At 34.8% G+C, this 21,811-nt stretch overlaps 1 protein-coding gene across 2 annotated transcripts; it reads left to right on the top strand.

Moving 5' to 3' along the window:
• Positions 1-15,497: 15,497 nt before the first annotated feature.
• On the top strand, positions 15,498-19,440 carry LOC115986523 (ETHYLENE INSENSITIVE 3-like 1 protein). Of its 2 annotated transcripts, XM_031109638.1 has the most exons (3): positions 15,498-15,640; positions 15,823-15,850; positions 16,946-19,440. In XM_031109638.1, exon 3 carries the CDS (start codon positions 17,091-17,093, stop codon positions 18,927-18,929), a length of 1,839 nt encoding a protein of 612 aa, XP_030965498.1. In that variant the 5' UTR covers positions 15,498-15,640; positions 15,823-15,850; positions 16,946-17,090; the 3' UTR covers positions 18,930-19,440. The 2 variants fall into 2 exon arrangements, with proteins under 2 accessions (XP_030965498.1, XP_030965497.1); XM_031109637.1 differs by lacking the exon at positions 15,823-15,850.
• Positions 19,441-21,811: the final 2,371 nt, after the last annotated feature.

The following is a 21,811-nucleotide window of genomic DNA, read 5'->3' as shown; positions in this document are numbered from 1 at the left end:
TTTTTTTTTTAAGTTTCGAACAGTAGTTAGAGTTCCAGGTGGCACTATAGCTACAGTAGTTACATTTTTTTTTTTTTGTCTTTCGTTTGTACTTTTTTTTTTCCTTTTATATTTATTGTTATACTGACACAACAAATTTCATAATATTTTCACAATTATTGAGGTGTCAATTTCTTATAAGTCAAAATAAAATAATAAAATATGAAATTGTGACCAACCACAACTGAAAATAAATGTTTTGTGAAAATGTTGTGACACTTGTTAGGTGAATGTGTAAAAACTACAGTACTTATAGTTTGTTCAAGCGACACTGTAGCTACAGCAGTGGCAGCGCCACGTACAACTCAGGGTGTTCCCAGGAACACCCTGAACTGAAAAAAGTTATAAAAAAAAAAAAATTATATTTAAGCTGTATTAGGAACACCCTGATCACAAAATTAGGAACACCCTCAGTCACAAAATTAGAAACGTCCTCAAATTAAAAAAAAAAAAAAAATTATCCGTTCTACTTTCAAGCAAAAAAAAAAAGCCAAAAAAAATTGAACTAAAATCTTAAAAAAAAAAAAAAAAAATTGTAACCGAGCCAAGCCCACGGCAAGCCCAATAGATTACAGAGGTAGCAAACCCACCCACGGATTCTCAAAAAAAAAAAAAACCAATGCAAAGAATCAGAAATTAAACCCTTACCCACGGTCACATCGCTGGCAGAGAAAACCAAGCCCCAATACAGTTAGTCTATAAAGAGCAGAAGCAAAACAAACTCCAATACAGAGGAGGTGTTTTAGTGTTTATAAAAAAAAAAAATAAATAAATAAATAAAAACCCCAATACAGAGCAAACCAAAGGTCCAAAACCAAACCCACGGTCACGTCGACGCCATCGCCGTAGATCGATCGCAGATCGCTCGCAGGTCACGTCGCCGTAGCAGTAGATCGCTCGTCGTAGCCGTAGATCACTCGTCGTCGCCGTCGCTCGCTCGCCACTCATCGCAGATCGTAGATCGCTCTGCTCTGGTGCTCGGTGCTCGGAGCTCGCCACTCGCAGCTCGGTGCTCCCTCCCTCAAGGTATTTCTCTCTTTTTCTCTCTGAATCTCGCTCAGTCTCTCTCTCTCTCTCTCTCTATCTCTCTCTCTCTCTCTCTCTCTCTCTCTCTGAAATGAAAACATGAAATGAAAGTAACGAATGGTTCTCACTGAATGGTTCTCTCTTTATTCTTTAATATCTAACTTTACTCAGTATCTCTCTCTCTTTTGAATTCTCTGATTGGCTGGCCTAATTACCTCTATTTATATTTTTCTTTTTATCTGTTTTTTGTTTTTTTGAATTTGGCTGTACTCTATCTGTTGGTGTTGGTTTTGGTGCTGTTGTTGGTGAAATATTGGTTGTCTCTTAGTATAATGTGTACTGTGTATTGTGATTGTGAAATTTTCTAATTGGCAGCCTATTGTGATTGGGGCATTAGGCTTGTGCTTGTTTGTTGAGTGGGAGGAGTAGATGGGCTGATGGGCTGAAGCCGGGTAAACAACAATTAAAACAGTGTAATGTGCTGCATATTACACTACTTTAATTATTGTGCTACACATGAAATGTGTAATGTGCACAAGGAGCTAAACAATATAATAAATTAAAGCAGTATAATTAATGACAAACAAATTAAAGTAATATAATTTATTGTTACGCTAAACAATAATAATTAAAGTTGTATAATTAAATTAACCAATACATTATAAAAGACAAATAAATTAAATTATGTTAGGCTAAATAATAATTAATAATTTTATAATTCATGAAACAACAAATTTTATAATTATAGTTTATAAAAGATAAACAAATTAATGAAACAACTAAATAACAATAATTAATAATTTTATTAATATTTCAAATGAACTTATAGTTTATTGTACGGTTACATTTGTTCATTTCTTTTCTTTTCATTTTTTTTTTTCCTTTTGAGGTTTTTCGGTGTACAGAATGCAAATTTGCTTTGGTTTTAAGAACATTTTTTTTTTTTTTTAAGCACAAGCTTCATGCCGGCCAAATCTTAAATTTTGGCTTGTATTTATCGAAACGTCCCAAAACACTTGAAATAGACCGAAATGACCCGAAATTTTTTCAAAGTGAAATAGGAACACCCTGGACAAAATTCCTGGAGTCGCCACTGAGCTACAGTAGTTACAGCATTTTTCTTTTTTTCTTCTTGTACTTTTTTTTTTCTTTTAAATATTTATAAGAACCCGCATATATATTGTTATACTGACACAAAAAATTTCACAATATTTCCACAATTATTGAGGTGTTAATTTCTTATAAGTTATAATAAAATATGAAACTGTGACCAACTACAACTGGAAATAAATGTTTTGTGAAAATGTTGTGACACTTGTTAGGTGAATGTGTAAAAGTTACAGTACTTTTGGTTTGTTCAATATGTACTATTCATCGCTTTTTTTTTTTTCCCAGTCATTGATTTGTACTCTTTTTTCTACAGTATTTTTGCACTGTTCATACAGCATTTTTTAATGTTTATCTACAGTTCCATTTTGGTTAGCCACTTTGTCTTTTTTTTTTTTTTTTTTTTTAACAATAGCTACAGTACCAAGCAGCACTGTAGCTACAGTAGCTTCATTTTTTTTTTGTCTTCCGTTTGTACTTTATATATATATATATATATATATTGTTATACTGATACAACAAATTTCACAATTATTGAGGTGTCAATTTTTTATAAGTTAAAATAAAATAATAAAATATGAAACTATGACCAACCACAACTGAAAATAAATGTTATGTGAAAATGTTGTGACATTTGTTAGGTGAATGTGTAAAAGCTACAGTACTTTTGGTTTGTTCAATATGTACTTTTTTTTCCCAATCATCGATTTGTGCTCTTTTTTTCTACTAACTATATAAGAAGAGGCAATGTCTCTACCGTGCCCCTTTTGGTGTAGTGAGCCATTTTTTCCCCCCCAAGTTTTGAACAGTTGCTACAGTGCCACTTTGGTTTGTTCAAGTGGCACCGTAGCTACAGTAGCTATAGCGGTTTTTTTTTTTTTTTTTTTCTTTAGTCTTCCGTTTGTACTTTTTTCCCCTTTTAAATATTTATAAGAACCCGCATATATATTACTATATTGACACAACAAATTTCACAATATTTTTACAATTATTGAGGTGTCAATTTCTTATAAATCAAAATAAAATAATAAAATAGGAAACTGTGACCAACTACTACTGAAAATAAATATTTTGTGAAAATGTTGTGACACTTGTTGGGTGAATGTGTAAAAGTTACAATACTTTTGGTTTGTTTCATATGTACTGTTCATCGCCTTTTTTCTTTTTTCTTTTTTTTTTTCCCCGGTCATCCATTTGAGCTCTTTTTCCCTATATATAAAAAGAGCGAATAAGCTCATGAATAGTATTATGAACAGTATTTTTGGTTTAGTGACTTACCTTTTTTTTCCTTCAAGTTCACCAACTTGGTTTGAGCTTTTTTTTTTTTCTTTTAAAGGATCTTTATATGTTTACTTTCTACTTGTAATGTAAGCTTATATTGTATACACACAAAAAGTAGCAAATATTATATACATTTGCAACAAAAAAAAAAAAATTGTACACATTTGCTTGCAATGTAAGCTTATATTGTATACACACAAAAAGTAGCAAATATTATATACATTTGCAACAAAAAAAAAAATTGTACAAATTTTGCAAATGTGTACAACATTTGCCAATTTTTATGTGTTTACAATATAAATTTACATTGTAAGTGCAATGTATATTTCTATATATTATACATATAAAAAAAATAAAAAAATAAAAATAAAAAGTGAATAGGAAAAGTTACATTAATTTTGCTACAGTAGTTATGGTTTGTTTAACTTTCTGGCTTGCTTTTTTTTCTTTTTTTTTCTTTTTTTTGTGAATGCATAAAGTTGTAGTATATTTGCTATATTATTTTTGGTTTGTCCACAATAATTTTCTAAACACTTTCATAACAAATCAAATATGGTAAATTGTTATTGGTTCTAATTTAAACTTACCAATGAAACTACTTTTTTGCCCACCAATAACAACTTGTAATAACCTACTACTTATGATTTGTTGTGAAAATGTCATGGACATAACATTTTTTGTGTGAAAAATGTTAAGACATCTTGATGTTGTTGCAATATTTTCAAAATTGCTGAACTGTCAATTCTTTACAAGTTAAAATAAAATATTACAAAATTATAAAGGTATTATGAAAATGTTGTGTCATTCTATTGTGTTTTTTGAAATTTTTTGTTGGTTTAATCAACTTTATTGAGTCAGAATTCACTATTACACATACAATTTTTTTGAGATGACTTTTTGTATTTTTTTTTCTTTACACACTATTTTAAGTAAAAACACATAGTTTTACACACAAAAACAAAAACAAAAACTTAGGAAAAAAACATTTTTCATTCTTTATGTTTGGGGTAGTTTACAATTCTTCCTTAAACTTTAAAATTATGCAATTTTTCCTTTAATATTTTGAAAAAGAGCAAATATGTCATATTGTTATTCTCTCAGTTAAACCCTAATGAAAGCTTATGATTCTTAAAATATTTTATTGTGTAATGTCTAAATTACTCCTGCTAAATTTTAACATCCTAAAAATTTTCTTTATGTATTTCGAGTTTTAAATGATAAAAACTCTTTAAAAAATAGAATGATGATATTCAATGACACAAGTCTTTTGTTATCTTTTTTTTATTTTTTATTTTAAATTTCTTAGCAAAACTCAATTATTTATTGTTGGAAGATAATGATATTTATTATCATTCTTAGAAGTTTTTAGAGAATAGACATATTGTCTTTAGCAAGTAGGTACTAAAAAACTATTATAGTTAAATAAATATTTATATGTTAAATAACTACCCTGACTTTGTGGTTGATCAAAATTCTTAAACAAATGAGATTAACTTTTTTCGACATAATTATCAAAATTCTTAAAATTAATGTCTCTTTTGATTAATGTAAATCTCTATATACTTTAAAAATCAAATGATTCATATCTTTGTTTTATAATACAAATAAAATTTAAAATTGACCTATTACTCAGTACTTTTTTTCCACGGCAAGCACGTGCCTTGCACGTGCTGTCCTAACTAGTAAGATTTTGAAAAACTCATATGACAACATTAGTAGAAGTTAACTAAAAGTTGAAGGTTTTCATTTTATATTCTACTAGCCAATAACCAATTCAAGGGATTGGAAAGTTCAACAAAAAAAACAATATGGTGTGTATGTGTGTGTATATATATATAATTAATAAGTATTAGTAAATAAAAAGTCATCTAGAGAGTTTATAAAAAATACATAATTTAATTAAAACTTTTTTTTTAGCGAAAATCAAAACTAAATTCAAATTCTCCTGAAAGTGAAGGCCTACACATATTTTTATCACTTCCAAGTTTTATGCCCTAGAATCTCTATTGGGGTATAACTCAATAACTAAAGGAATGAGAATGGGTGATGAAATCCATGGAATCTCAAAATAGCGGCGGTATTATCAACCCAAAAAAGGTACAAACATTTTCTCAGTTTTTTTAGATATTTTTCCCTCTAATTTGCTACTGATTTATGTACGAATGATCTTCACCATTAGCAATTTGACAAGCCAATATTTCTTGTAGATGTTCTCAGATCAAGTCTAACCCTTGATCAACTGCATCATCAACTTACAATAACAGATCATTTCCATATCACATGCACTCAAGATATTGGGAAGTTAAGCTTAAGATTTGAACTAATCTTGAGCAAGAATTCTCCTTGTTGATACTATGTTACATGTCAATGTGAATCTATTACACGGTCAAAAAATCAAGCATAATTGTGAGTTATGTTAACTAATGGAATGTGAATAAAAAAGGCAAAATTTTCATATTAATTATTAGATTGAAACTATATTTTTGAAGTAATTTGGGGGTATATCTTTATAACTATATTTTATGAACATGATTTCATCCAAGGTTGTCAAAATCGAGATCCTACGTAAGATCGTGGAAGGTAGATCAGATTGTGGATCATAATATTCTACATTATTTGAGAAAAATCAAAACACACATTGGTATGTTAAATAATCACATAAATTATACATTCATTTATAAAAACCAAAAATTTGCATCCATTTGATGTAACTACCATACATCACTTCATCCATTTATAAACATCATGTAAAGAGGTCAAAAACCTCAAAACATGACACTCTATTGGGACGTTATTTTTTATTTAAGTCCAACTAACACTCTATCTCTCTACATTAGAATAACAAAACTTGATCTATTGGAATGTTATTTTTATTTGGATCCAACTGAGCATTCTGTCAAGTTAAAGAAAATTACAAGAAATTAGGATCGTTTGAAATCGTCAAAATTGTATAATCCTACCAATCCTGAACGATCGCAAACATCCTTAAAATATTTGGATTGTTTTGAGCAAGTGGGATTATGAAATCGTAAGATTTTAGGATCCAGATCGAAATTTCGACAACCAAGATTTCATCACTTAAACTTACTCGATTGAATTATAGGTAAAATCATGTTTTGAAAACATGATTTCAACACTTATACTCATGTTTTCAAAACACTATTTTAAAATTTTTTGAAATTATCAATTACAATTTCAAAATAATGTCAATTTAAGTAATAATTATCAAAATAATTTTTTTTTAATTTTCCTAGAAAGGAAGTTTATCATTTATCCAATATTTCTTTTTATTTTTTGGTAGAAAGATAAATTTATTTATTATTGCTAAAGAGCACTATTACAAGTATTGTCTATAAGGCTCTTACTAAGTGCTTAGTTGTAAGATATCGCATATATATATATATATATATATATATTTCATATGCAAGAGTTGAAAATTCGTTTGTCTGATATTTCTATTGCGGCATTCACCTCACTTAAAAAGTTTCTCAAAAAGTTTTTTATTTTTTATTGAAGCCTCAAAAAATAAACCTACAAAATATATATATATATATATATATATATATATATATATATATATGAAATCCCAACCAGAAAAAGAGAGAGAAAAATAATAAAAAAATCTGAGAATACTTTTTAAAGGGTCCTTTCTGTGTTGATAAAAGGGTCACGAGGGCTCCAACTCTCCCGTGATTAGGACAATAAATGCAACTCCCATCTTTTTTTTCTTTTTCTTTTTTTATTTTTTTGAGAAAGAATGCAACTCCCATGTGATACTTCTCACAACACAACTTCAAAATCAATTAATTAATTAATTTCATAATCTCAGAAACAACCAAACAATATCTTGGATAGAAACTTGGGAATTGAATAGTTATTAGAAAGGGCATTTTAGGAAAACTTCAATTCCCATAACCAACAAATAAAATAAATTAATAATTGAACTCCTTCCACGAAACGATGCATCCTTTCAGGTGCTCCTTTCCTCAATTGCTCTCTTAATTAATTAATTGCCCTCAGACAGTTGAGAAAGAATAATATTTATGGAGTGAATGACAGTAGTTAAAATTCTATAGTATTTATAAAAAATAATTAAAAGCAAATTTCATTTATATATCTTGATGTTTGGGTTAATGTTAACCAAGTTTAAGAATTTTTAAAACTAACTAATTTAGCCCCTAAAACCAACCTTTTTTTTTTAAGAAGAATTCCCTAACTTAGTTCCCTAAGACAGTTGAGAAAATTACTAACTCTCCTAACAATTTTTAGGGACTAAGTTGGCTTTAAAGACCAAATCGGTCATTTTTGAAAAATCTTAGACATAGTTGGCATCAGCCTAAATCTCAAAGTATATTAATGGAATTTATCTAACAATTTATTAATTACACAGCAATTCAAAATATTGTACAACAAAACTGTAATCCTTTTGGCATGTTCATAAATATTTTTAATTGCATTTTTTTCGCACAAAAAATTATTTATAAATAAAAGGTGATATTATGTAGTTTGTTTTTCATGAGATAATAACTAAATAAATAGAACATTTTTGCAATTAGACTAGAATAAAACTTGTAGTTTAATGATGGATTCCAAATAGTTCAACTAATAAAGTTTCTTAACTTACATATGTGGAGCTTTCATCAGTCTCTCTATCTCGCTGGAAGGATGGTCCCCCATTCTCCCTCTAGGCAGTAGAAGAGTTTTGTTCCTTACGATAGTAAGGTGTGTTTTGTTTTCTTATTCTTCTGTTTTATCTTGTTGTGTTGTTTTTCTTGACTTCTCTTTGTCTCCATTCTCGGGTCACTACTGGTGTGCCGAGACTAGTGGGAGTTTTTTTTTTCTAGGGTTGGAAAACAATTTTCTTTCATTTTTTTTCTCCAACTTGCTTCTTGATATGGAAGATCTAGCAGCCATTTGGGATAACTTGTCTTTGTCCGAAAAAGAAAAATCTGGATACACTATGCGGGCGGACCATCGTACAGGGGAGTATATGTTGGCTGCCAAATTTCTTACTCCACGTTTCTTGATAATGGAGGCGGTGGCTAGAACATTCAAGCAGTTGTGGAGATCGACAAACGGCTTTAAGATCACGCGTCTTGGAGATCACAAGTGCCTTTTTGTCTTTGACAACCTCCCTGATGTAGACCGTATCATCAAAAATCAGTCTTGGAGTTTCGACAAATACCTAGTTGTTATTCAAAGGTATGATGGTGAATCCCCGGTTCGTGAATTAATCTTTAACAAGGTTACCTTTTGGGTGCAGGTCCATGACATCCCATATAGGTACATGACGAAGCATATGGCTGAATGTTTATGTGATATTATTGGTGAAGTGCAAAATCCTCTGGGGCAGTTGATGATGATGGGGGTCAATTCATGAGGGTTCGAGTGACTCTTGATTTAAACTTACCGCTATGTCGGGGTTGTGTTATTACTCTTGAAAGAGGGGGCAAGTCTTGGGTTTCTTTCAAGTATGAGTGCCTTCCGAATCTGTGTTACTGGTGTGGTCGTCTAAGCCATGAAGACAAAAACTGTGATTTATGGATTAACAGCAAGGGTACTCTCAAGGTCGAAAATCAACAATTTGGGCCATGTTTAAGAGCCGCTCCATACACCTCTGCTAGGAAAGACGTTATCTACGTTCCGAGGTATTATGAGAACCGGTTCTCGAAGCCAAATAATCTGTCACAGTGTCCGGTGGATGTAGTGGCGATGGAGGAGGGTGTAAATGCAGAGGCACCAGTGGAGCATTCAGTTAAGGGTAAGGTGCAAGTTGAGGAGCCAGTTAATGCAGTATCCATTTCTAATTGAAATTCCCTTGCTGGCATGGAAGGAGTAACGCACGATAAACTTCATAAATCTACTCCTAAATTTTCGGAGGCAGTATCCCAGCCAGTTATGGAAATCCCAACGAATCAGAAATAAAGTAATGCTAGGGATTTATTTTCGGAAACACTAAAGGAGATTGATTCAGAAATCTTCAAATTTGATTCCCCTAGCCACGTCAATGTAGTAAAGGCTTCTCCATGCAACCATTCTGTCCGTACTGCTCCATCCCCCACGCCCCAAGCACGTGACTCACTTAAGCAGCCCACCTCCTTTCAATTTCAGAATTCTACGCTGACTGAAGTCCCTGTCTTGACCAATGTCTCTGTTCCACATTCAGGTACCTGGAAAAGATTTCCTCGTCCACATCATGAGGCTGCTTCCTCGCAAGTCACACACTCGTCCTTAAAACGGCCTTCTTCTCTACTCCATGAATCAAATGAGTTACCTAGTAAAAAACGTTTGGTTTCTCAGGCAAAGTCAGGAAGTATTTTTCTATTGGTAGAGACTAATATTCAGTCCTGCCAGGAGCCATGAGTGTCCTAGTTTGGAATTGTCGTGGGCTTGGGAACCCATAGACAATTCGAGAGCTCGGGAATTTAGTCCGGGCACAAGATCCTGCGGTTGTGTTCTTGGCCGAGACATGGCTGGTTAAAGATAGGCTAAAGTTTCTTTTGCGGAATTTTTTCTGTGATCAGAAGTTTGTTGTTTCAAAAATAAATCAGGGGGGCGGACTTGCTCTTCTGTGGAGGTCTGATATTAATGTTAATGTGGTTTCTTCTTCACTAAATCACATTGATGCAGAGATTAATTCGGGTAAGGAAAATTCTTGGAGATTTACGGGTTTCTACGGCAACCCCGAGACCCACAAGCACCATGATTCTTGGGCTATTCTAAAAAATCTAAACCAAAACTCTTCTTTGCCTTAGCTTTGTGTGGGTGATTTCAATGAGATTTTAAGGTCTCATGAAAAGAAAGGTGGTAGAGCAAGACCGGAGGTGCAGATGCGGGATTTCCGTAAACATTAGATGAATGTGATTTTGCCGACTTGGGTTTTAGTGGTCAAAAATTCACTTGGTGTAAAAGATTGGCAGGTGGTGTTATGGTTTGGGAGCGTCTTGACAGGGCCGTGGCTAATCAAGAATGGATTTCTATGTTTCCGGGATACTCAGTAACTCATCTTAACACGGTCTTCTCGGATCATAAACCCTTAAGTATTCATATGGAGGGGTTTCAAATCCGAAATCAAAGACCTTGGAGGTTTGAACAAGTTTGGTTGAATGATGAGGCGTGTCATTCTACGGTGGAAGCCGCTTGGGAGAGCCCTTTTTTCTCTTCCAATCCGATGTCAGTGGTTGAGGCTAACATGAAAAATTGTCAAAGGCATTTGAAAAAATGGAGTAAGGCATCTTTTGGTAATATATCTCGGGCTCTTGTGGAGAAAAAAAATCAGATCAAAGTGGCGGAAGGGGAGGCGGTGAGAAGTGGAAATGGGGACCGGCCACATGTCCTGAAGGTTGAACTAAGAGAACTTCTTATTAAGGAAGAAAAGCTTTGGCAGCAACGTTCTAAGCTGCATTGGCTTAAAGAAGGGGATCAAAACACACGTTACTTTCATGGCAAAGCTTCCCAGAGGTATAGGAAAAATTGCATCATGTGCCTAAGAAACCAAAATGGGGAGTGGTTTGATGGGGACGACCAAATTGCTCAATTATTTATTGACTATTACAATGAGCTTTTCACAACTTCAAATCTGACTCAATTGGTGGAGTTGTTGGAGAATATTTCTCAGGTTGTCTCAGACTCTATGAATGCGGATTTGGTGAAACCTTTTGTTAAGCAAGAGGTGGATGTGGCTCTAAAACAGATGGCACCTTTGAAAGCGCCAGGCCCAGATGGTATGCCCCCCATCTTCTATCAACACTATTGGGATTCCATTGGTGATGACGTGTCTTGTGCTGTTCTTTCCTGCCTCTATTCAGGTTCTATCCCAGCTAGTCTTAATCATACTCATATCACCCTTATCCCCAAAATAAAAAATCCCGAAAGTGTTTCTAATTTTAGGCCTATATCTTTACGTAAGATTTTGTATAAGCTAATTTCTAAGGTGTTAGCTAACCGTTTGAAAACTCTGTTGCCATATGTTGTATTAGAATCCCAGAGTGCCTTTCAATCTGATAAGGCTATCTCGAATAATATTTTGGTAGCTTTTGAAACGTTACATCATATGAAGATCAAAAAAAGGGGGAAGGAGGGGTTTATGGCTATGAAATTGGATATGAGTAAGGCTTACGATAGGATTGAGTGGATATTTTTGAAGAAATTGATGCGGAAGTTGGGTTTCCATGGGAGGTGGGTTGATTTGGTGATGGCTACAATTAAATCTGTGTCTTACTCCTTTTTGATCAATGGATTCCCTCGTGGTTCCATAAAGCTTACTAGGGGGATTCGTCAAGGCGACCCCCTATCTCCTTATCTTTTCTCGTTGTGCTCGGAGGGATTAAATGGGCTACTTAATAAAGTCGTGGCTAGGGGTGATTTAAGGGGCTTCTCGCGTTGTAAGAATGGTCCACAAATCTCACACCTATTCTTCGCCGATGATAGCTTGATTTTTTGTCGGGCGAAGATGGGTGATGTGCAAGCAATTCAATCGGTGTTAACCCTATATGAGAGAGCATCCAGGTAAAAAATAAATGGTACAAAAACAAATCTTTTTTTTGGTAAATCTGTCCTTGAGAGCACCAAAATAGATTTGAAGAATTACCTAGGTGTTCCGGAGATTAAGGAGTACGAAAAGTACCTAGGGTTGCCGGCTATGGTGGGTAGAAAGAAAAAGGAGAGTTTTATCTATATAAAAGAGAGGATTTGGGGGAAACTTCAAGGGTGGAAGGAGAAACTCTTGTCACAAGCTGGTAGGGAGGTGTTATTGAAAGCTATTGTGCAAGCAATTCCATCTTTTACCATGAGTTGTTTTCAATTACCGGTGAACCTTTGCCATGAGATTGAGGTTATGATAAAAAAGTTTTTTTAGGGTCAACGTGGTGAGAGACGAAAGATTCATTGGAAAAATTGGGAGTCTTTGTGTATGCCAAAAAATGAAGGTGGGATGGGTTTTAAGGAGCTTAGGAAGTTCAATGATGCTATGTTAGCTAAACAAGTATGGCGGCTGGTTCATGATAAAAAATCTCTCTTTTATCGGGTTTTTAAGGGTAAGTTTTTCCCTTCGGGTGATATTTTTTCAACTCATGTCAAATCGGGGTCCTATGCTTGGCGGAGTATTCTTAAGGCTCGATACTTAATTGCTGAAGGTGCTAGATATAGAGTGGGTAATGGCCAAACTGTCCGGATTTACCAAGATTGCTGGCTGCCTGGTGATGGGTCAGGCAAGGTGATCTCTCCCCCCTCTTTGTTACCTGCTAATGCGAGAGTTACAGATATTATTGACGCTGATTCGGGCTGGTGGAATTTGTATTTGTTGGAAAGAGCTTTTCTGCTGTTTGAGGCATAAAAAATAAAATCCATCCCTCTTTGTCTCATCCCATAAGAAGACATTTTGATTTGGCCAAAAACTAAGGATGGCTAGTACTCTGTGAAGCTTGGGTACCAATTGTTGTGTGCCAAGGAGCTCTCTGGTTCAGCGTCAGGATCATCAAATGAGGTGAATCGGAGGATGTGGTCAGGTTTATGGAGATTGAAGGTGCCCAACAAAATTAAGACTTTTGCTTGGCAGGCTTGTTCTGAGTCCCTTCCCACGATGGTGAATTTGGCTAGGTGAAGGGTGGTGCTCTCAAACAGCTGCACAGGTTGTAACAGAGGGCTTGAGACAGTGATTCATGCTCTATGGGGGTGTGAGAAGGTGAAGGGGGCCTGGGGTTCTAACTTTGATGAGTTGCGGAGTGCAACGAATCAAATTTTATTTTTTGTTGATCTTTTCAGGTTGGCGCTGCAGAATCCGCGTGGAGTTGAAGGTTTCATCATGATTTGTTGGTCTATCTGGAATCGGCGCAACAAAATCAGAGTCAATGAGGTCGCTGCTCCCCTTGAGAAGATCCCAGAGTTGGCATAGAAGCAGTTAACGGATTTCCAGTAGCTTTGTGCGAAATCGGAATCAAAAAAGTTGCCGAGGAAAGTCATCTGGAAGCCTCCCGATGCAGCTTTGTTGAAAACTAATTTTGACGGTGCGGTTTTTGATGATCCGGGAGCTGCCAGAATTGGAGTGGTGGTGCGTAATTCTCTGGGTGAGGTCTTGGCTGCACTGTCCGAAATTATTCCTCTGCCTTCATCCATTGTTGCTCTGGAAACAATTGTAGCAAGGCGAGCTATCCTGTTTGTCCGTGAGCTTGGTTTCAGTGGCACTATTTTTGAAGGGGATTCAGAAGAGTCTATTTCAGCTATTAAGAAGCAAAGTTTTCAGCACCCAGTGGTGGGTCATTTAGTTCAAGACATTGTGTCTTCAGTCAGTATGTTCCAATACTATTCTTTCTCTCATACGCATTGGCATGTCAATGTTTTAGCACATGCGTTGGCTAGACGAGCGAGATTGTCTTTTCCTACTTTAGTTTGGATGAATTCCGTTCCAGCGGATATTTATCGTTGCTTTGTATCCGACATTCCAGTAATCAAATAATTTTTTTTCGGCCTGGTCGGGCAGGCCTAATTCTAAAAAAATAAATAAATAAAATAAAGTTTCTTATCGTTGAATAAGTGATTTAAGTTTGAATCTCCTTGTATGAAATTAATTGATGTCTTAGCCTAATGGTAAGAAAAATCATCGTGGAGCCAAAAATATAAATTAAATCCTATCATAACTATATATGTATGTAAACTTAGAACTTGTCAAGTGTTCAAAAAAATTAATGTTAAAAATACTACATTTCTTTTTCTAGTTGATTAGAAATTCAAATTTTTAAATATGTTATTCCGGTAGCTTGAACTATTTCCCCCCCTTCAACCCCTAAGAACTAATGCTAGAGGAGGTACCAATTTGCCTTTTTCTCTCATTAAAAAAAAAAAAAAAACCTTTATATTTATATATATATATATATATATATATATTGTGATATAAATTTTCTCTCATAAAAAAACTTTATATTTAAATATATATATATATATATGTATACACTTTTTAGTATTACAATGATATATGGTTATACAAATCCAAAGTGATTGTGTATCCATTTATTATTATTATTATTATTATTGGTCGAAATTGTGTCTGGTTTTCCATCTATATACAAATTCCAAATAAGAGGTACATGTCATTAAAGTGCCCAGCTTATAAAATAGGAAGTACAAATTCAGAGCGATTATATGTTTAATTATTATCTATCAATATTTTTTTTTTTAAATATGTGACATAAAAGTTAATGGCATTAACACTTTGTCGACCAAATGGAACACAAAACCTTTTGTCTTTCTTTTGTTTCAGCCAAATTTATTAAACGTGCATGTTATACAAAATGAGATGGTGACCAAGCACTTCATGGTTCATGCCACGTGTGGGGATCTTAACTCTTAACATCAATTACAAGAGAGTTTCTTCCGCACACTTTATCATAACTAGTACACGTTTTCAATTGATTATTAGATTAGTTTTCACAAATATTAATAGGATTATGCTAACGAGTGTCCTTAGCATTCGTTAATAATTCATTTTTAAAAAGTTTTGACATCACTTTTATGGAAAATAAAAAAAACTGTCAAAACATTATTTGTTTTTTTTTTTTTTCCCATAAAAACTTTCTTTAACTGGATTTTTAACCAATATCCTAAAAACACTCGTTAGAATTTCCCATATTAATATTATACATATCAATTTTCAGAAGTATAAACGGTAATTTATGTATAAACAGTGTAAACCGATCATACATCAATAGAGAATAATGCTAAAATTAAAAGTTGTATAATTTATTGTGCTCGTAGCATTATTGATACACAAATATGCAGGTGGTGGGTATGAACGTGTGACCTTAAAAAGAACTGATAAAAGAAAGACAGAACAAAAAAAAAAAAAAAGAGAGAATTCCAAAACAGTAAATTGCACTATAAAATAAATAAATAAATAAAAATAAATCCCAACATGAAACGTCGCAACGCAAAGCAAAGCAACGCTAGCCCACGGCTTCACCGCGGTTAAAACGTAACCTGACCATGGTTAAATTCAATGCGACGCTCACTGCAAAGTTACTCACTGTTGCCACACACACCCTCTCTCTCTCTCTCATATTTCAGACCCACCACCCTTTCTCTCTCTTCATTTTGAGCAAGAGAGAAACCAAACCAAAACTCTCTCTCTCTCTCTCTCTCTTCTGTCCTTGTGACAGAGCTTCAGTTTGGCCTCAGCTTCACAGTACCATTACAGGTAACATTTACTTCAAACTCTTTCTCATTTCTGCTACTAACTATATACTGTATGTATATTTGTGTCCAACTTTTTTAGTTTTCACTGTATGTGAACACAGAAAACAGTAAAAAGTACTTTGTTTTTTCAGTTTGTGTATCTGAATTTGATAATAGTCTTTGGTTCTCACACTCCTGTTCCAGATTCCTAGGACGTAGGTTGTCGTTTCAGGTGGTGGGCTACTGTTTATATTTCAGTTTCATGTTTCTGTTTTCTTTCATTACTATTTATTTTCAGATTTTTTTTTTTGTATTATTTTTTGAGCCGGATCTATAGAAAAGAAAAAGAGAAGAGGCGGCTAGTGATATATGAATCTTTCGTGTGCTTAAAACCCATAATTTTTGGAGCCATCTATGTATTGTTCAGATTTTTGTTGACTATGATATCAATTTTTGTTATTTTTAAATGAGTATTGTGTGTTAAGAAATCATAATAAAAAGGAAAAGCTGCATTTTTTTTGCTTGGGGTATGAGAAAACTGGCTGGAAGTTTTATTTAAAAGCTAAAAAAGAGGGTATGTGGTATGTGGCGTAGTTTAGACGGTGAAATCTGAAATCTTAGTCTTAGTGTTAGAGATATTTGCTTTGGGAACCAACAAGATCTGAGGGCTGTTAGTTTATTTATTTATTTATTTGTTTTTGACTTTGGCTTCCATAGTAGCTTTTAGGGGATTTGGTTGTAATGGTTTTTATGGAAGTTACATTATCATTTATCAGGATATGACCAATTTTTTGCTTAGTTTGTAGCTTAATTTTGTTTCTATATAATTGAGGAATCCCGTAAATTAGTACAAAAATTTCCTTTAAACCAGCTCTGCGGTGCGGTAATTAAATGATCATCCACTTGTTTTCTTAATCACATGTTTAAATCACTTAATGAGACATGCAATTAAAATACACGTGGATTGTCATCTAATCGGCACGTAATAGGTCAAGGAGGTTCCTCTAAACGGTGGAAAACCTTGTCCTATGAGTAATGAGCCTCTTTTTCACACCCAACCGACCCAGAAAAAGAGCCTTGGTGTGTTTGTGTTGGTGCTTATCGGTTACTCCTGCTATTCGTTTTCATGCTATTTAAGTATGTATTTTGATCATTTGAATAGATTCTTATTTTTGCTATACTTTATTTTTTGTACTTGCGGATACATAGTATGAGGTTTTGTGCTTTATTTATTTACAATTAACACAGTTGTTGCCAATTAAGTGCTCCTGATGTGTACTAGATGGTATCATGGTTCACACTGACTCTGGTTTGTTTTTTGATTTAGGCATTTTACAAAGATATTGATCAGATTTCAACGATTTTACCGGGTTCAATTCTGGAAAGCCTGATAATTTCAAGTGAAATTTTGCGTGCAAAGTTCATATATTTATTAGAGATTCAGAGTGGTTGATCTTGGTGCAAAGAGCTGAATGGGAATCTTTGAAGAAATGGGTTTTTGTCCCAATCTTGAATTTCTTTCAGGCTCTCTTGGGGAAGTAGAGGGAGTTCCTGAGCATGAACAAGGGACAGGAGCAGAGGATGATTATAGTGATGAAGAGATGGATGTTGATGAGCTTGAGAGGAGGATGTGGAGAGATCGAATGCTATTGAGACGACTCAAAGAACAGAATAAGGGAAAGGAAGGGGCTGACAATGCAAAGCAGCGCCAATCCCAGGAGCAAGCCCGAAGGAAGAAGATGTCTCGGTCGCAAGATGCTATACTGAAGTATATGCTGAAAATGATGGAAGTTTGTAAAGCTCAAGGATTTGTTTATGGGATTATTCCTGAAAAGGGCAAGCCGGTGAGTGGAGCCTCTGACAATCTGAGGGCATGGTGGAAGGAAAAAGTAAGGTTTGATCGTAATGGTCCTGCTGCAATTGCCAAGTATCAGGCAGATCATTCAATCCCTGTGAAGAATGAAGACTGCAGTGCAATGGCATCCACCCCTCACACCTTGCAGGAGCTCCAGGACACAACTCTTGGATCACTTTTGTCAGCTCTGATGCAGCACTGCGATCCGCCTCAGAGGCGTTTCCCCTTGGAGAAGGGTGTTGCCCCGCCATGGTGGCCATCTGGGAATGAGGACTGGTGGCCACAATTGGGTTTGCCTAAGGATCAGGGGCCTCCTCCATACAAGAAGCCTCATGATCTTAAGAAGGCTTGGAAGGTGAGTGTTCTCACAGCTGTTATCAAGCACATGTCCCCTGACATTGCCAAGATCCGCAAGCTTGTTCGTCAGTCAAAATGCTTGCAGGACAAGATGACTGCCAAGGAGAGTGCCACTTGGCTGGCCATTATAAATCAGGAGGAGGTGCTGGCTCAGATTTTGTACCCTGATAAATGTCCACCTTTGTCAGCTGCTGGGAGCGGGTGTTTGGCCATCTGTGATTCTAGTGATTATGATGTTGAAGGAGTGGGTGATGAACTGAATGTTGATGTAGAAGATTGCAAGCCCCTCGATGTCAATCTCTTGAAGATGGGCGCTGCTGGACCAAGAGATAGGCTTCTTATCCCACCAGTGGATCCTCAAATTAAGGGAGAGCTCATTGAAATTAACTCATCAGATTTCATTCCAAAGAGGAAGCAGCTGCCTGATGAGCAACATTCATTGATGGATCAAAAGATGTATACTTGTGAGTTCCCTCATTGCCCATATAATGACTACCGCCTTGGTTTTCTAGACAGGAATTCGAGAAACAATCACCAAATGATTTGTCCACACCGAAACAATCCTTCGCAAGCATTTGGAATGTCAAACTTTCAAATCAATGATGACAAGTCAGCAGCCTTCTCTCTACCCTATACTCAACCTAAGCCAGCTACTCCACCAGTGAACCAGAGTCCACTTAATGTTTCAAGACTAGGACTTCCTGAAGATGGGCAGAAAATGATATCTGAGCTAATGGCATTCTATGATACCAATCTTCAGCGTGGCAAAAGCTTGTGTCCTGGCAACGTCAATGATACCAATCTTCATCAGCAGCAGCAGCAGCAAAAGTTTCAACTTCAGATGGATGATGGCTATTACAGCCAGGGGGTTGTTATGGGAGGCAACATGTGTGAAGATACTAGCATGCCTATGCAACACGGTGTGTTTCCAACAACAGAAGTTCAGTTTGGTCAGTGCAAGCCATTTGATCCTCCATTTGATAGCAATCCCAACGATAATCTCACTGAATTCAGATTCAGCTCTCCGTTTAACCTTGCACCCATTGACTATACGGTAGACTCATTGCCAAAGCAAGATGTCTCCCTGTGGTACCTCTGAAGAAAACGGCATAACTTTTATCTTCCGGCTTTCTTTGGTTGACAGCACTCATATAAGGGGAAAGCTGTATGTTGAAGTGCGGAAAGTCATCTGTACAAAGTTCCGTGTTGGATGGAGGAAGCTTCTTCCTCTCTAAATCTAGTTGCTTAATATATATATAAGCTTGTTTTATTAGATGTTTTTAAGTCCACATGAACTTGGGTTAATTCTGCTAGTCTAGGGCATCTTTCAGTGCAGGATTGAAGAAGGCCAATAAAGAACTGGGAAGGACCAAGCCAATATTCAGTGCTGCTGTGAAATAGCTTAGAAGCATAAGCATCTTCTTGTTGCATAACTGAGATGTCCATGTTAGATAATATATATACACACATACATCTATATAAATGATGTTAGTTGTAACATTTCTTAACCTGCATTTTGCCTGTGTTGGGCATACTGCACATGTATGGTGATGTACTCTAATTATGTCTTGTTCCCTATATATCTGAAGAAGAAATTACTTTTATTCTAATTCAGTGTCTGCTTGCATAAACATGCTCATCACGAGCAGTCAGCTTGTGAAATATCAACTTAGAAAGGGTAGTAGAAAACAAGAAATTGATGTTTGAGAAAACAATTAGTCAATTTTTGATACATGTATAGAATAATTGGGGTGGATTTCTACAATAAGGGTCGGTTTGGTTGGAGAAGCGGAAAAGTGGAAGGATGAAAAATATTTAGTTTTTCCTCTTGTGTGTTTAATTGGAGGGGTGGAAAAGTGGGAGGATGGAAAACTATTTTGTTTAGTTGGAGAGAAAAAGGGAATGATGGAAAATGTAATTTATATAAATTGACTATTATACGTTTGTTATATAATAGGTAAGAAATATGTTTATTTGTACTCATTAAATAATATAAAATTTACCACATTATATATATATATATATAAATTTATATTATTATTTTTATTATTATAATGTAAAAATTACAATAGTGTACATATAATGAGGAGTATAATGATTACAAGAAACGATAGATCACGTTGAAAAAAAAAAAAAAAAAAAAGAGAGAACTTGGACCACGGTGTGTTGTGTAGGTAAGATGAGAAGAGGCAAAAAAGTGATAAGGATTTGTGGGCAAAAGCAAGGTTATCAATTCCGTACCGTACCAATCGGAATATACCGTACCGTCCAGCAATCCAGTACACTCGACCCTCCTGTTTCGTATCGAAAAAAATACCGGGCGTACCGGCCTCATACCGGCCGTACCGGCCAATTTCGGGCAATACCGGCCGGTACAAAAAAAAGTTTTTTTTTTTTTTTTTTTAAGTTTTGTAATTTTTGAATTTTTGTTAGGACAGAATGGTAACTTATTTGTATTAACTTATTAGTATTATTTGTTTTCTTAATATGCAATGGTAACTTTTAAACTTTCTATTTTATTTTTTTTTATTTTTTTTCCCTTTTAATTGATACTAAAGTCTAAAACCATGAATAATTAGTTCTGAATTGAGGAAATGTTTTATGATAAACTTTTATATTTATTATAATATATATATATACACAGACACATACATACACACACACACACACATATATATATATATATATATATATTTTTATATTTATATTTATAAATATAAAAAATAGCGGTAAACCCGAAACGGTACACCGGTATTGACCGGTATCCGAAATATATCGTACTGGTGGCCAAACCGGTACGGCCTCCGATACGGTATTGACATCCTTGGGCAAAAGTCATCAGGTGGGGTAGGTGAGAAAGTCATGAATGAGGGTAGTGGGAGAGGGCATTATGGTAAAAGACAATTGAGAGCACTTTTCTCTCGTAGCTTTTCCTCTCGATTTGGGAGGATGAAATTTGTGGGTTTAGGAGAGAATTTTCTCCCGAGTTTTCCATCCTCAATATTTTCCTCCCTTTGCCAATCAGTAGAAAACACTATTTTTTACCCTATTTTCCTCCTTATATTTTCCATCATTCCTAAATTCACTCCAACCAAATACAGTGTAAATGTCTTCTTTAGAAACATTGTCAACAGTTGTATGTAATAATGTAGACATTTTTTTACAAACAGCCAGACAAGTTCTCAATGACAAACAATAAAGTGGTATAGGAGAAAATTCTAGGTGAGATGATTCTACATGTCAGTAAGACAATGACAAACGATAAAGTGGTGTAGGAGAAAATTCTAGGTGAGATGGTTCTACATGTCAGTAAGAAAATGGATTTATACGCCCGTCTCACCTAATTCCTTCTCCACTTGTGAACTTGGGTGAAAGATAATAACAATATGTCGGGCTTAATTGTGAAATTATTGTAAGAAATCGATGTGTACTCCTACACGTGGCTGGCTACTTGACAGGGTTCAAAGAAAATGTTGAATTTAGTACCCCATATCAATGTGTCACGTTCCTGAGGCTGAAAGGTCCAAGCACTGAATTGTCCCCTTTTTAATGGCCATCCAAATGTAAATTATGTGATAGAGAGAAGGTGATATAGACACCCCTGACCTGGCCGCCATTCAAGGCTTCTCGAGTCTAGAATTTTCTTCACATGCCGCCTCAACTGGTGGTGGTGGTGGAAACAGCACCCATTCAGTCTTGGGTTATAGGGTAGAGTAACATCCTAAAATAATAATAATAATTTGTATACTGTTTCCTAAAATTACCAAAATAGGTTCAATGATTTCACGTTACAGGAATAAATAAAATTTTCAGTTTTAATTGAAGGATATGAAGTTAGAGCTTTTGTCACTTTTCCCTATATGAATGTAGATTGGCACAGACCCATTACTTTTGTTGTATAAAAATAAAAGATCTATTGACTTAAATTTAAATCTATTTCTGTAATTACAAGAAAATTTATAACTTTTGAAGTAAAAATCC

This window comes from Quercus lobata, chromosome 4 (assembly GCF_001633185.2).
Source record: "Quercus lobata isolate SW786 chromosome 4, ValleyOak3.0 Primary Assembly, whole genome shotgun sequence".
Lineage (NCBI taxonomy): Eukaryota > Viridiplantae > Streptophyta > Magnoliopsida > Fagales > Fagaceae > Quercus > Quercus lobata.
This window is presented reverse-complemented; position numbering and strand designations above follow the sequence as displayed.